Raw genomic sequence first — 14680 nt, forward strand, 5'->3', positions numbered from 1 at the left:
CTCTCGTCGATACTTAGGCGAGAGTATCGCCTGCATTTGTGCGATAGCCTGCACCCGTTCTGCCTCGTGGGAGGCTAGCTTTGCATTCTCTGCCGCCCTGATGTGGGAGCACCGGTTGTTAGCATGTTCATGGAGAACGCACGTTTTGATGGCGATGGTGAGGGTGAGCTGCTTGACTTTCAGGAGCTGCTGGCGAAGGGAATAGGATGTGGACCCCAAAAACGACCTGATCCCGGATCGTGGAATCAGTTGTCGAGTCATAGTTACATGACTGCGCGAGGATGTAGAGATGGATCAAAAAGGATTGAAAAGGTTCATCCTTACCCTGAAGCCTCTGCTGGAAAACGTACCGTTCAAAGCTCTCATCCACCTCAATGTCGCAACGGCTGTCGAACTTCAACAGGACTGTTTTAAATTTCGTCTTGTCTTCGCCTTCAGCGAATGTAAGGGAGTTGTTGATATGGATGGCGTGGTTCCGGCTGTGGAGAGGAAGAGTGCGATCTTCCTGGCATACGATGCGGCCTCGAGGTCGGTGGCTTCGAGATAGACCTGGAACTTTTGTTTGAAGATCTTCCAATTTGCACCGAGGTTGCCGGCGATGCGGAGCTGCAGAGGAGGGCGGACGTTTTACATAGACCACAGAACATTACAGTGCACTACGGAGCCCTTTGGCCCTCGATGTTGCGCCAACCTGTGAAACCCCTCTAAAGCCCATCTACACTATTCCCTTATCGTTCATATGTCTATCCAATGACCATTTGAATGCGTTTAGTGTTGGGAAGTCCACTACTGTTGCAGGCTGGGCATTCCACGCCCTGACTGGTGTCTTTACTCTCTGAATAAAGAACCTACCTCTGACATCTGTCCTATATCTATCTCCCCTCAATTTAAAGCTCTGTCCCCTCATGCTGGACATCACCATCCGAGGAAAAAGGCACTCAATGTCCACCCTATCTAATCCTCTGATCATCTCGTATGCCTCAATTAAGTCACCTCTTAACCTTCTTCTCTCCAACGAAAACAGCGTCAAGTCCCTCAGTCTTTATTCGTAAGATCTTCCCTCCGTACCAGGCAACATCCTTGTAAATCTCCTCTGTACCCTTTCCAATGCTTCCACATCCTTCCTATAATGCGGCGACCAGAACTGCACGCAATACTTCAAATGCGGCCGCACCAGAGTTTTGTCCAGCTGCAACATGACCTCATGGCTCCGAAACTCAATCCCTCTACCAATAAAAGCTAACACACCGTACACCTTCTTAACAACCCTCTCAACCTGAGTGGCAACTTTCAGGGATCTATGTACATGGACTCCGAGATCTCTCTGCTCATCCACACTACCAAGAATCTTACCATTAGCCCAGTACTCTGTCTTCCTGTTATTCCTTCCAAAATGAATCACCTCACATTTTTCTGCATTAAACTCCATTTGCCACCTCTCAGCCCAGCTCTGCAGCTTATCTATGTCCCTCTGTAACTTGTAACATCCTTCCGCACTGTCCACAACTCCACCAACTTTAGTGCATCTGCAAATTTACTCACCCATCCTTCTACGCCCTCCTCCAGGCCATTTATAAAAATGACAAACAGCAGCGGCCGCAAAACATATCCTTGTGGTACACCGCTAGTAACTGGACTCCAGTCTGAACATTTCCCATCAACCACCACCCTTTGTCTTCTTCCAGCTAGCCAATTTCTGATCCAAACTGCTAAATCACCCTGACTCTCATGCCTCTGTATTTTCTGCAATAGCCTACCGTGGGGAACCTTATCAAACACTTTACTGAAATCCATATACAGCACATCAACTGCTTTACCCTCATCCACCTGTTTGGTCACCTTCTGGAAGAACTCAATAAGGTTTGTGAGGCACGATCTACCCTTCACAAAACCATGTTGACTATCTCTAATCAAATTATACCTTTCCAGATGATTATACATCCTATCTCTTATAAACCTTTCCAAGACTTTGCCCACAACAGAAGTAAGGCTCACTGGTCTATAGTTACTGGGGTTATCTCTACTCCCCTTCTTGAAAAAGGGGACAACATTTGCTATCCTCCAGTCTTCTGGCACTATTCCTGTCTCCTCAGACTCCAGACACAACTTCCCACGACTGTCCTTGACTGGCCGTACTCTTACCCTCGTCATTCTTTTATTCCTGACATACCTATAGAAAGCTTTAGGGTTATCTTTGATCCTACCTGCCAAAGACTTCTCATGTCCCCTCCTGGCTCTTCTTAGCTCTCTCTTTAGAACCTTCTTAGCTAACTTGTAACTCTCAAGCTCCCTAACTGAACCATCACGTCTCATCATTACATAAGCCTCCTTCTTCCTCTTGACAAGTGTTTCAACTGCTTTAGTAAACCATGGTTCCCTCGCTCGACCACTTCCTCCCTGCCTAACAGGTACATACTTATCAAGGACACACAGTAGCTGTTCCTTGAACAAGCTCCACATTTCAATTGTGCCCATCCTGCAGTTTTCCTCTCCAACCAATGCATCCTAAGTCTTGCCTCATCGCATCATAATTGCCTTTCCCCCAGATACGACTCTTGCCTTGCGGTACATACCTATCTCTTTCCATCACTAAAGTAAACGTAATTGAATTCTGGTCACTATCACCAAAGTACTCACCTACCTCCAAATTTGACACCTGTCCTGGTTCATTACCCAGTACCAAATCCAATACGTCTTCGCCACTTGTTGGCCCATCGACATACTGCATCAGGAAACCCTCCTGCACACATTGGACAAAAACGGACCCATCTAAAGTACTCGAACTATAGTGTTTCCAGTCAATATTTGGAAAGTTAAAGTCCCCCATAACAACTACCCTGTTACTTTCGCTCCTATCCAGAATCATCTTTGCAATCCTTTCCTCTACATCTCTGGAACTTTTCGGAGACCTATAGAAAACCCCTAACAGGGTGACCTCCATGTTACCGGATGGCTGTTTGCTGGTCAACGCTGATTCACTCAAGGTAGGTCCGTCAAATTTCAGCATCACTCACTGGTACCATGATGTGTTGGGCAGGCTGGGTCGATGTGGACTGCACTTGATGCAGTGTAGCGAGAGACAGACCTCCAACACTGGGTAAGATCCAACACGATTTTATTTAACATCTTAACTACTATACATGTTCAACTGTGGGTTGACACTATGCTGACTTGACTGGAGACCTAGTACTAGCCTGACAAGACTTACTAGCTACCGCATGGTGTTTGCACTGGCTAGCTCACGAACTCTGACTGTCTCAGTGGCTGGGTCCAGAGAGAGCGGGAAACCTAATGCCCTCTGGCTTTATAGTGGTCGTGTCCTGTCTGGCGATTGGCTGCTCTGTTCTGTGTGCTTACTGGTAGATTTAGGACTGAGTTTAGGAGGAACCTCTTCACCCAAAGGGTTGTGAATCTATGGAATTCCTTGCCCAGTGAAGAAGTTGAGGCTCCTTCATTACATGTTTTTAAGGTAAAGATAGATAGTTTTTTGAAGAATAAAGGGATTAAGGGTTATGGTGTTCGGGCCGGAAAGTGGAGCTGAGTCCACAAAAGATCAGCCATGATCTCATTGAATGGCGGAGCAGGCTCGAGGGGCCAGATGGCCTACTCCTGCTCCTAGTTCTTATGTTCTTATGTTCTTATGGTCATCCTGTGTGTCAATCACTGCCTGTCTGCACTCCATTATATACATAGATGTATATTATGACAGAGCCCTCAGTCCGTCCATTGAGCTTCAGCATTTTCTTTTGCATTGGGTTGCATCAGGCTTCAGTTCACCAGACCGGTGTTCAAGCCGAGTGCCTAATGTTATCACTGCCGTTGTTATCTTTAAATCTTCAGCACTTGTACTATGTTGTGTTTGGTCCTTTGTACGTCACAAAGGAACTCATCAAACACTTCAACTTGTCCAAACCATGATCTTTTATTGAGTCTCTTGTGGTAATATAGCAATCTGATACAGAACACGTTATCATGGAGTCTGCTAACTACTCCTCTGGAACTTGCACCTAGCACTGAGCATTCACTTGTTTGTCTTATTGCCCACTCAATTTTCATCTCGAGACGGCCGCAAGTGTTTCCCCTTATATGGGAGTCACTTTCACATGACCTTAATCGAGAGAACGCATGGTGTGTCTGCACCACCACCTGCTGGTTGGAGGTCGCACACCTTCCAACTATAATATATCCAATGGCACAACACACACATAACTCTCTCTCACTCTCACTCCCATACACACAGAAGGGAATCAGCCTTTTCCTCCTGGAATGTTGGAAGGGGGGGTTAAGGTTGAAGGAGGATGGATGGGGAGCAAAGGAGGGTGGATGGGGGGTGAAGGAGAGTGGATGGGAATGAAGGAGGGTGGATGGGGGTGAAGCAGGGTGGATGGGGATGAAGGTGGATGGGGTGAAGGAGGGTGGATGGGGATGAAGGTGGATGGGGTGAAGGAGGGTGGATGGGGATGAAGGAGGGAGGATGGGGTGAAGCAGGGTGGATGGGGTGAAGGAGGGAGGATGGGGTGAAGCATGGCGGATGGGGATGAAGGAGGGAGTATGGAGTAAAGGAGAGTGGATGGGGTGAAGCAGGGTGGATGGGGGTGAAGGAGGGAGGATGGGGTGAAGCAGGGTGGATGGGAATGAAGGAGGGAGTATGGAGTAAAGGAGAGTGGATGGGGTGAAGCAGGGTGGATAGGGGTGAAGAAGGGAGGATCGGGTGAAGCAGGGTGGATGGGGATGAAGGAGGGAGGATGGAGTAAAGGAGAGTGGATGGGGTGAAGGAGGGTGGATGGGGGTGGAGGATGGGGTGAAGGAGGGTGGATGGGTGAAGGAGAGTGGATGGGGGTGAAGGAGGGAGGATGGGGGGGTGAATGGAGGGTGAAGGAGGGCGTATGGGGGTGAAGGATGGTGGATGGGGTGAAGCAGGGTGGATGGGGATGAAGGAGGGAAGATGGGGTGAAGGAGGATGGAAGGGGGTGGAGGATGGGGTGAAGGAGGGTGGATGGGTGAAGGAGAGTGGATGGGGGTGAAGGAGGGAGGATGGGGGGGTGAATGGAGGGTGAAGGAGGGCGTATGGGGGTGAAGGATGGTGGATGGGGTGAAGCAGGGTGGATGGGGATGAAAGAGGGAAGATGGGGTGAAGGAGGGTGGATGGGGGTGAAGGAGGAAGGATGGGATGAACGAGGGTGGATGGGGTGAAGGAGGGAGGATGGGGTGAAGGAGGGAGGATGGGGTGAAGCAGGGTGGATGGAGGTGAAGGAGGGTGAATGGGGGTGAATGGAGGGTGAAGGAGGGTGTATGGGGGTGAAGGAGGTTGGATGGGGGTGAAGGAGGTTGGATGGGGGTGAAACTGGAGGAGGGAGATGTAATAGAGGGGTTTAAACATGTGGGATCCTACTTCCCGCTGCCCTGGGGCTGGGGTTGACTGGTGCACAACTCAAATTCCAGTCCCGCTCATGTGACAGCCGCTCCCGCTTTCTAAAACTTGAACTCCTGAACTCTGAGCGGCAACTGCTGCTGCGCTCCTATCTGGCACCGTGACCTGGGTCCCTCCTGGTTCCTATCTGGCACCGTGACCTGGGTCCCTCCTGGTTCCTATCTGGCACCGTGGCCTGGGTCCCTCCTGGTTCCTATCTGGCACTGTGGCCTGGGTCCCCCCTGGTTCCTATCTGGCACCGTGTCCTGGGTCCCTCCTGGTTCCTATCTGGCACCGTGGCCTGGGTCCCTCCTGGTTCCTATCTGGCACTGTGGCCTGGGTCCCCCCTGGTTCCTATCTGGCACCGTGTCCTGCGTCCCTCCTGGTTCCTATCTGGCACTGTGGCCTGGGTCCCTCCTGGTTCCTATCTGGCACTGTGGCCTGGGTCCCTCCTGGTTCCTATCTGGCACCGTGGCCTGGGTCCCTCCTGGTTCCTATCTGGCACTGTGACCTGGGTCCCTCCTGGTTCCTATCTGGCACCGTGGCCTGGGTCCCTCCTGGTTCCTATCTGGCACTGTGGCCTGGGTCCCCCCTGGTTCCTATCTGGCACCACTGCCTGGGTGCCCCCTGGTTCCTATCTGGCACCGTGGCCTGGGTCCCCCCTGGTTCCTATCTGGCACCGTGGCCTGGGTCCCTCCTGGTTCCTATCTGGCACTGTGACCTGGGTCCCTCCTGGTTCCTATTTGGCACTGTGGCCTGGGTCCCCCCTGGTTCCTATCTGCACCGTGACCTGGGTCCCCCCTGGTTCCTATCTGGCACCGTGACCTGGGTCCCTCCTGGTTCCTATCTGGCACCGTGACCTGGGTCCCCCCTGGTTCCTATCTGGCACCACTGCCTGGGTGCCCCCTGGTTCCTATCTGGCACCACTGCCTGGGTGCCCCCTGGTTCCTATCTGGCACCGTGGCCTGGGTCCCCCCTGGTTCCTATCTGGCACCACTGCCTGGGTGCCCCCTGGTTCCTATCTGGCACCGTGACCTGGGTCCCCCCTGGTTCCTATCTGGCACCGTGACCTGGGTCCCCCCTGGTTCCTATCTGCACCGTGACCTGGGTCCCCCCTGGTTCCTATCTGGCACCGTGACCTGGGTCCCTCCTGGTTCCTATCTGCACCGTGACCTGGGTTCCCCCTGGTTCCTATCTGGCACTGTGGCTTGGGTCCCCCCGGTTCCTATCTGGCACCGTGACCTGGGTCCCCCCTGGTTCCTATCTGGCACCGTGGCCTGGGTCCCTCCTGGTTCCTATCTGGCACCGTGACCTGGGTCTCCCCTGGTTCCTATCTGGCACCGTGACCTGGGTCCGCCCTGGTTCCTATCTGGCACCGTGACCTGGGTCTCCCCTGGTTTGATATTGACACTCCTCACTGTGCAGGTATTTGGCCACATGCAGCATTACGAACAGGTGTCTGTCTCCATAGAGCCTGCGCAGAACCCAAGAGCTGCCGTGGATAAGTCCCATCCCCTCATCTGTGCTTGGCTGAGAAACTTGAATTCTGAGCAGGTTTGCAATGTATATCTCTACATCTGAATGGTGCCAAGGTGGCTAGCACTGCAGCCTCACATCTCCAGGGACCTGGGTTCAATTCAGGCTTCACGTGACTGTCTCTGTGGGGCTTACACTTTCTCCCCTTGTCTGCGTGGGTTTCCTCCGGGTGCTTCGGTTTCCTCCCACAATCCAAAGATGTGCAGGTTAGGTGGATTGGCCAGGTACTCTGTTGATTATTCTTCTGTCTACTATGTACGTACTGTGTACGTTTCCTTGGCCGCAGAAAAATACTTTTCATTGTACTTTGGTACATGTGACAATAAATATCAATCAATCAATCAATTCTAAATTGCTTAAAGTGTCCAAAAAGGTTAGTGTTATAACCTGCCTGCTTACCATTGGCTGGAGACTAATGACAATCCCACAATCCTGTGGGAGTATGAGCTTCCCCAATGAGGGGGGCGGAGACATCATTAGCAGACTCCCTGCATAAATAGAGCTGGTCAGTTTGGAACCAGGAAGAGAGGAGTTGGCACCAAGAGAAGTTGTTGCTGCTGTTGTATATAAGAACATAAGAACATAAGAACTAGGAGCAGGAGTAGGCCATCTGGCCCCTCGAGCCTGCTCCGCCATTCAATGAGATCATGGCTGATCTTTTGTGGACTCAGCTCCACTTTCCGGCCCGAACACCATAACCCTTAATCCCTTTATTCTTCAAAAAACTATCTATCTTTACCTTAAAAACATGTAATGAAGGAGCCTCAACTGCTTCATTGGGCAAGGAATTCCATAGATTCACAACCCTTTGGGTGAAGAAGTTCCTCCTAAACTCAGTTCTAAATCTACTTCCCCTTATTTTGAGGCTATGCCCCCTAGTTCTGCTGTCACCCGCCAGTGGAAACAACCTGCCCGCATCTATCCTATCTATTCCCTTCATAATTTTAAATGTTTCTATAAGATCCCCCCTCATCCTTCTAAATTCCAACGAGTACAGTCCCAGTCTACTCAACCTCTCCTCATAATCCAACCCCTTCAGCTCTGGGATTAACCTAGTGAATCTCCTCTGCACACCCTCCAGCGCCAGTACGTCCTTTCTCAAGTAAGGAGACCAAAACTGAACACAATACTCCAGGTGTGGCCTCATTAACACCTTATACAATTGCAACATAACCTCCCTAGTCTTAAACTCCATCCCTCTAGCAATGAAGGACAAAATTCCATTTGCCTTCTTAATCACCTGTTGCACTTGTAAACCAACCTTCTGTGACTCATGCACTAGCACACCCAAGTCTCTCTGAACAGCGGCATGCTTTAATATTTTATCGTTTAAATAATAATCCCGTTTGCTGTTATTCCTACCAAAATGGATAACCTCACATTTGTCAACATTGTATTCCATCTGCCAGACCCGAGCCCATTCACTTAACCTATCCAAATCCCTCTGCAGACTTCCAGTATCCTCTGCATTTTTCGCTTTACCACTCATCTTAGTGTCATCTGCAAACTTGGACACATTGCCCTTGGTCCCCAACTCCAAATAATCAATGTAAATTGTGAACAATTGTGGGCCCAACACGGATCCCTGAGGGACACCACTAGCTACTGATTGCCAACCAGAGAAACACCCATTTATCCCAACTCTTTGCTTTCTATTAATTAACCAATCCTCTATCCATGCTACTACTTTACCCATATATACATATGTTAATTTGTAAATAAATGTTATTTCTTTGTATCTGAAAACTCGTGCTGGATTCTTCGTGGCCCTCACAAAACTGGCGACGAGGGTTAAAGTGAATAGCTGTCTACACTGCTGAAGCCACTTCCCTGGATTTTTGTTGGATACAGGTTGGAAGTTGGTTTCTATTACACCATGCCTCTGTATGGACGTTTGGATTTTTTTGATGCTGCGCTGGAAAGCTGGAACCAGTACGCACAATGGATGTGTTACTATTTCCGGGCAAACAACATCACCGAAAACGAGCGCCAGGTGGTCATATTGCTCACCGCCTGTGGCCCGCATACGTTTGGGGTGATTAGGAGCCTTACGTACCCAGCTCGCTGGACACCAAAACGTTTGATGAACTTGTGAACTTAGTGGGGCAACATTTTAACCCAACCCCATCCACGATAGTCCAACGTTACCGGTTTAATACCGTTGAAAGGACCCCAGGAGGATCCCTTGCCGACTTTCTATCCAGGCTACGCAGGATTGCAGAGGACTGTGACTGGTGAGACCTTGTCAGAAATGTTACGCGACCGTTTGGTTTGCGGTATTTACAATGCGGCCACCCGGAGAAAGTTGTTAGCCAAGCTAACATTGGCTTTCAACAGGCCATTCAAATAGTATTGTCCCGAGAGAGCGCAGAACGAGGAGTGCAGGAGCTACAGGGAATGGAGGTGCATGCCTTGGGGCGCAACCCCTTCCGTCCAAAAGCATCCCTGCGGTACCTTGGGCAAGGCGACGTCCAGATCGACGCCAGGGGCCGTCAGACATTCCTCCCCAAAGGGAGCCTTCTCCAGAACCAATGGATGAGGAGCCATGTCTGTGTCAGACTTGTAGGCCCGACCCCGTCGCGGACGCCGGTCCTGGGGGCGCCAGAGGCGCTGTCATTCCAACCGAAACTGGGGCCAGCCCAGGGGCCGTACCTTTCATTTGGATGAACCTGCGGCGAATACTCCTGAGGACGTGGAGACGGAGGTTGACTGCCTGCAGCTGCATTGTGTGGCAGCTCCCCGTGAGGCCCCCATTAAAGTGACAGTACGGGTCAATGGTCACCTGCTTGAGATGGAGTTGGACACTGGCGCAGCGGTCTCCGTGATCGCCCAGAGGACATTCGACCGCATCAAGCAGGGTATACAGACCCTTGCATTAACCGACACACAGGCCAGGTTGGCTACCTACACGGGGGAACCATTGGACATTGCAGGAACTACGATGACCCCTGTTGTTTATGAACGCCAGGAGGGGCGTTTCCCACTTATTGTGGTGCGCGGCCATGGGCCCAGCCTGTTGGGTCGGGACTGGTTGTGCCATTTGCAGTTGCAGTGGCAGCACATCCTCCAAACAGTTTCTGGAGGGTTGACTCAGGTGCTAGGACGATACCCAGATGTATTCCTGCCCGGTTTGGGGAAAACAAAAGGGGCTGTAGCCCGTATCCAAGTCGAACCAGGAGCCACGCCGCACTATTTCTGGGTGCGGCCGGTGCCTTACGCCTTGCTCGAGAAGGTAGAAGGGGAGCTCACTCGTTTGGAGACTTTGGGTATCATCAGGCCCGTCCGCTTCGCTGACTGGGCAGCAACAATTGTACCTGTAATGAAGCCAGATGCCACAGTTCGCTTGGGCTGCGACTATGAACTTACAGTGAATACGGCTTCCCGACTCGTCCGATACCCAATGCCTCGCATAGAGGATCTCTACGCGAAGCTTGCAGGCGGACTCTCGTTCCCAAAATTAGATGTGAGTCACGCCTACCTGCAGTTGGAGCTGGACCCTGCCTCCCGGCCATATGTAACGATTAATACCTGTATGAATATACACGTTTGCCCTTTGGAGTATCCTCTCCCTGCGTTATTTTTCAACGTGTTATGGAGGGCATTTTGAGAGGTTTACCGCTGTTTACTTGAATGACGTTTTGATCACAGGGACGTCGGAGCCGGAATATTTAGAAAATTTGGAAGCTGTCCTAAGACGTTATTCGGAGGCTGGAGTCCGTTTACGTCGCACAAAGTGCGTTTTTCAGGCGAAGGAAGTAGTCTACCTGGGTTATCAGGTGGACCGTGAAGGTTTGCACCCCGTTGCAGAGAAGGTGCGCACGATTCAACAGGCCCCCGCCCCGACTGACACTTTGCGTCTTCGTTCGTTTCTCGGCCTCGTAAACTATTACGGAATGTTCCTCCCCAATTTGGAAACTACGCTTGCCCCGTTGCACCTTCTGCTAAAGAAGAATCACACCTGGGTTTGGGGTCAGCCACAAGAAACCGCTTTCTGGCGGGTAAAACAACAATTGTCGTCGTCTGGGTTACTAACCCACTATGATCCTGGAAAGCCTTTGCTCGTCACATGTGATGCATCCCCGTATGGTATTGGGGCCATCCTGTTCCACAAGATGGAGAACGGGGCCGAGCGGCCGATAGCTTTCGCCTCCCGCACATTGACTGCAGTAGGAAAAAAAGTACACGCAGATCGAGAAGGAGGGCCTGGCAGTGGTCTTTGCGGTGAAACGTTTCCACCAGTACGTATATGGCCGCCACTTCACTATCGACCGGCCCCATGTCAACCCTCACGACCGGTGAGGTGGTTGCAACCTTAAATTTTATGGTCACCTTGCCTGTCACGGCATCACAGATCCGTGAGTGGACCCAGACGGAGCCAGTCCTGTCAAAGGTTTGGCACATAGTCCTGTATGGAGGGCAGCGTAGACAGCTCCCAGTCGAGTTGCGGACATTTTCCTCCAAGCTGTCCGAATTCAGCCTGGAAGACGGCATCCTTTTGTGGGGGACGCGTGTGATTGTCCCGGAAAAAGGACAGGAGCTGATACTGAGAGACTTGCACAATGGGCATCCAGGTGTGACCAAAATGAAAATGTTGGCCAGGAGTTATGTCTGGTGGCCAGGCCTCAACACCGACATTGAGAAGGTGACCCAAAACTGCTCCATTTGCCAGGAGCATCAGAAGCTTCTGCCGACTGCGCCCCTACATCACTGGGAATGGCCAGGGCGGCCTTGGGCGCGCTTGCATGCGGATTTCGCCGGCCCTTTTCAAGGATCCATGTTCCTTCTATTAATCGACGCCCAGTCTAAATGTTTAGAGGTCCATAAGATGGCAGGCACAATGTCCTGCGCAACAATCGAGAAGATGCGTTTTGTCTTTCAGTAAGCATGGCCTCCCCGAGGTGCTGGTCACGGACAATGGCACTCCGTTCACAAGTGAGGAGTTTTCAAGGTTCATGAAGATGAACGGCATATGCCATATCCGCACTGGCCCTTACCTCCCGGCTTCAAATGAGTTGGCGGAGCGCACAGTGCAGACAATCAAACGAGGCCTAAAGAAGCAGTCTTCCGGGTCGATGGACACGAGACTGGCTCGGTTTTTGTTTTCATATAGGACCACCCCCCATGCGGTGACTGGGGTAGCTCCCGCAGAACTCCTAATGGGCCGGAGACTTCGCACCCGCCTTAGCATGGTTTCCCCGGACATTGGCACAAAAGTACGCCGCACACAAGAACGGCAGGGACATGGTTTTTCTCGGCATCGGCCGATTCAGCAGTTTACGCCCGGTGACCCAGTGTTCGTTCGGTCTTTTGCTGGTGGTGCCCAATGGGTCCCTGGCGTAATCTTTCGCCAAACAGGCCCTATCTCTTACCAGGTACAAGCCCAAGGACGTCTCCAGCGCAAACATGTAGACCATGTTCGGTCCAGATGACTACCACTTCCAAAGATTCCCCGCCCCAGGAGCTCATTTCTACAGCCAGAGACCAGACACAATAGAAAGTATTCCTCACAATCTTCCTCTGGTGCCTCACTCAAAGCCTGCGCAGGTCGTGACAGAACCGCGTGGAGATAAAGACGCCGAGATGACGGAGGTAGCAGACTCTGACTCCGAGATGGAGACACAAGATACCTCAGAGGGGGAATCCTCGGGCCCATGGACCGTGGATGTACAGCCGTTACGCCGTCCATCACGGAAGCGCCGGTCTCCATCTCGTTACACGCCGCCTGATCCAGCGCCTTGTGCAAATGGTGTCCGGCCTGCAGCAAAACGAGTCCGATGCCCTCCTTCGCCAGGGTCTTCGGTGGATTCCTTGGACTTTGGGGGGGAGGGATGTTATAACCTGCCTGGTTACCATTGGCTGGGGACTAATGACAATCCCACAATCCTGTGGGAGTATGAGCTTCCCCAATGAGGGGGGCGGAGAAATCATTAGCAGACTCCCTGCATAAATAGAGCTGGCCAGTTTGGAACCAGGAAGAGAGGAGTTGGCAGCAAGAAATTGTTGCTGCTGTTGTGTGTATATATATGTTAATTTGTAAATAAATGTTATTTCTTTGTATCTGAAAACTCGTGCTGGATTCTTCGTGGCCCTCACAAAAGTTAGGTGGGGTTACTTGATTACGGGGATAGGGTGGAGGTGTGGGCTTAATTAGGGCGCTCTTTCCAAGGGCTGGTGCAGACTCGACGGGCTGAATGGCCTCCTTCTGCACTGTAAATTTTTTGATTCTATGAAAGACATCAATCAATCAGCCTTTTGGGCCCTCCTGCCCTTGGGATCTCGTGACAAAGCGTGGCGTGTTTCATTGTGAACCCTCCCGAGTGTACAAGATTTGGATAAGGCAATCTAGGAAAATCTTCTGCATTGGCTGATGGCACAAGGACTGGGAAACACAAATTCCAGATTTCGGGCAAGAGATATAGGGGGATGTGAGCGGTAATGAGCTGGAACTTGCTGCCCATTAAGGAGTGGAAGTGGAAATGATAAATGATTTCTAAAAGAAATTGGATGCACACTTGAAGGAAATACCTTCTCAGGATAATAGATGTAAAGTCTCAGGCAAGCGATCACTCGGAAGCAACGACTGTAAAAGAAAAATTAGATTTATTTCCTTATAAACTTATGCCTCCTCCTCCCCGAAGGGTCTTTCACATTTGGCCCATACTTAGGCCCGGGTATTTATGTCCCAGCAGTCCATGGCTTAAAGGGGGTGGCTCTGCGCCTGCGCACCCCCCCCCCCCCCCCCCCCCCCCCCCCCCCTCTCTAGGTAGATTGTACTCAGGTGAGGCCACAGAGACTCTGAGGTTGCAGATCCCTGGGCTTTCTGTAGGGTTACAACAATAGGGATGGAGTAGAGGGTGGGGAGAATGGGACTGACTAGACTGGTATACAGAGTGCTGGCATTAACTTGATGGGCTAAATGGCTTCCTTCTGTGCCATAAGGACTCTGTTAATAAATAGTTTCAGCCAGTTACATAGAAAGTCCATTGTTTCTTTGTTGCTGATAACCAGTGTATGCAACTGGTCTCTCAGGGTGTTGTATAACAAACATCTGTCCTGAGTCAACTTTCTTTATTTGGTTCTGAAAAATTCAGCCACAAAGGCTGATACACATTAGGAAAATCCATCATAAAGTGGATGATGGTGAGTTGAGAAATACGTACACCCTCTTTATACATCTGCTTTGAACAGGTCAGCAGCCTAAACAGAGAGGATGGAGGTTACATCTGCCTGAGAGATGGCTGGTTACCTCACCTTGCCCTGACAACTCTGGGACCGGAGTTCCAATGTCCCACAAGTGATTAGGATCAAAAGCTCTTCTCTATTTTCCAGGCTCCCCTGTTAAATAGGTTTGAGGCAGTCTGGTGCTGGGAACCTCTGATGAACCAGCCATGATTGTAGTGGGGCAGGCTCGATGGGCTGAATGGCCTACTCCTGTTCCTATTTTCCTATAAACTGTCATATTTATTTTTAACAGCTCTTTTGTCTGTGTTTTGTTTGAACTTGCCCCGTATTGTAATGGGGTTATTTCTCTTGTCCTCAGGATCTGGGAGTGAACAGTTTTGAGCAGTTGTGCATCAATTATGCCAATGAACAGCTGCAGAATTTCTTTAACCAGGCTGTGCTCACACAGGAACAGGTAATGGCATTGGGCTGAAAGGGAAGGGGGTTATTTTACTTAGATGATGAAAACAGATATGTGTGCAGTGCGAATAGGAACACTGTTTGAGAGTGTGG

The 14680-nt window shown here is 50.9% G+C and overlaps 1 protein-coding gene across 1 annotated transcript in view; it reads left to right on the plus strand.

The window, feature by feature from the left end:
* myo15b (myosin XVB) overlaps positions 1-14680 on the plus strand; it is a 709406-nt gene that overhangs the window by 146960 nt on the left and 547766 nt on the right. Inside the window, exon 14 of the mRNA XM_038776546.1 lies at positions 14487-14582. Coding sequence (XP_038632474.1) covers positions 14487-14582 — 96 coding nt within the window. The remainder of the gene's footprint in view (positions 1-14486; positions 14583-14680) is intronic.

This window comes from Scyliorhinus canicula, chromosome 18 (assembly GCF_902713615.1).
Source record: "Scyliorhinus canicula chromosome 18, sScyCan1.1, whole genome shotgun sequence".
In the NCBI taxonomy this organism is placed as follows: Eukaryota; Metazoa; Chordata; class Chondrichthyes; order Carcharhiniformes; family Scyliorhinidae; genus Scyliorhinus; species Scyliorhinus canicula.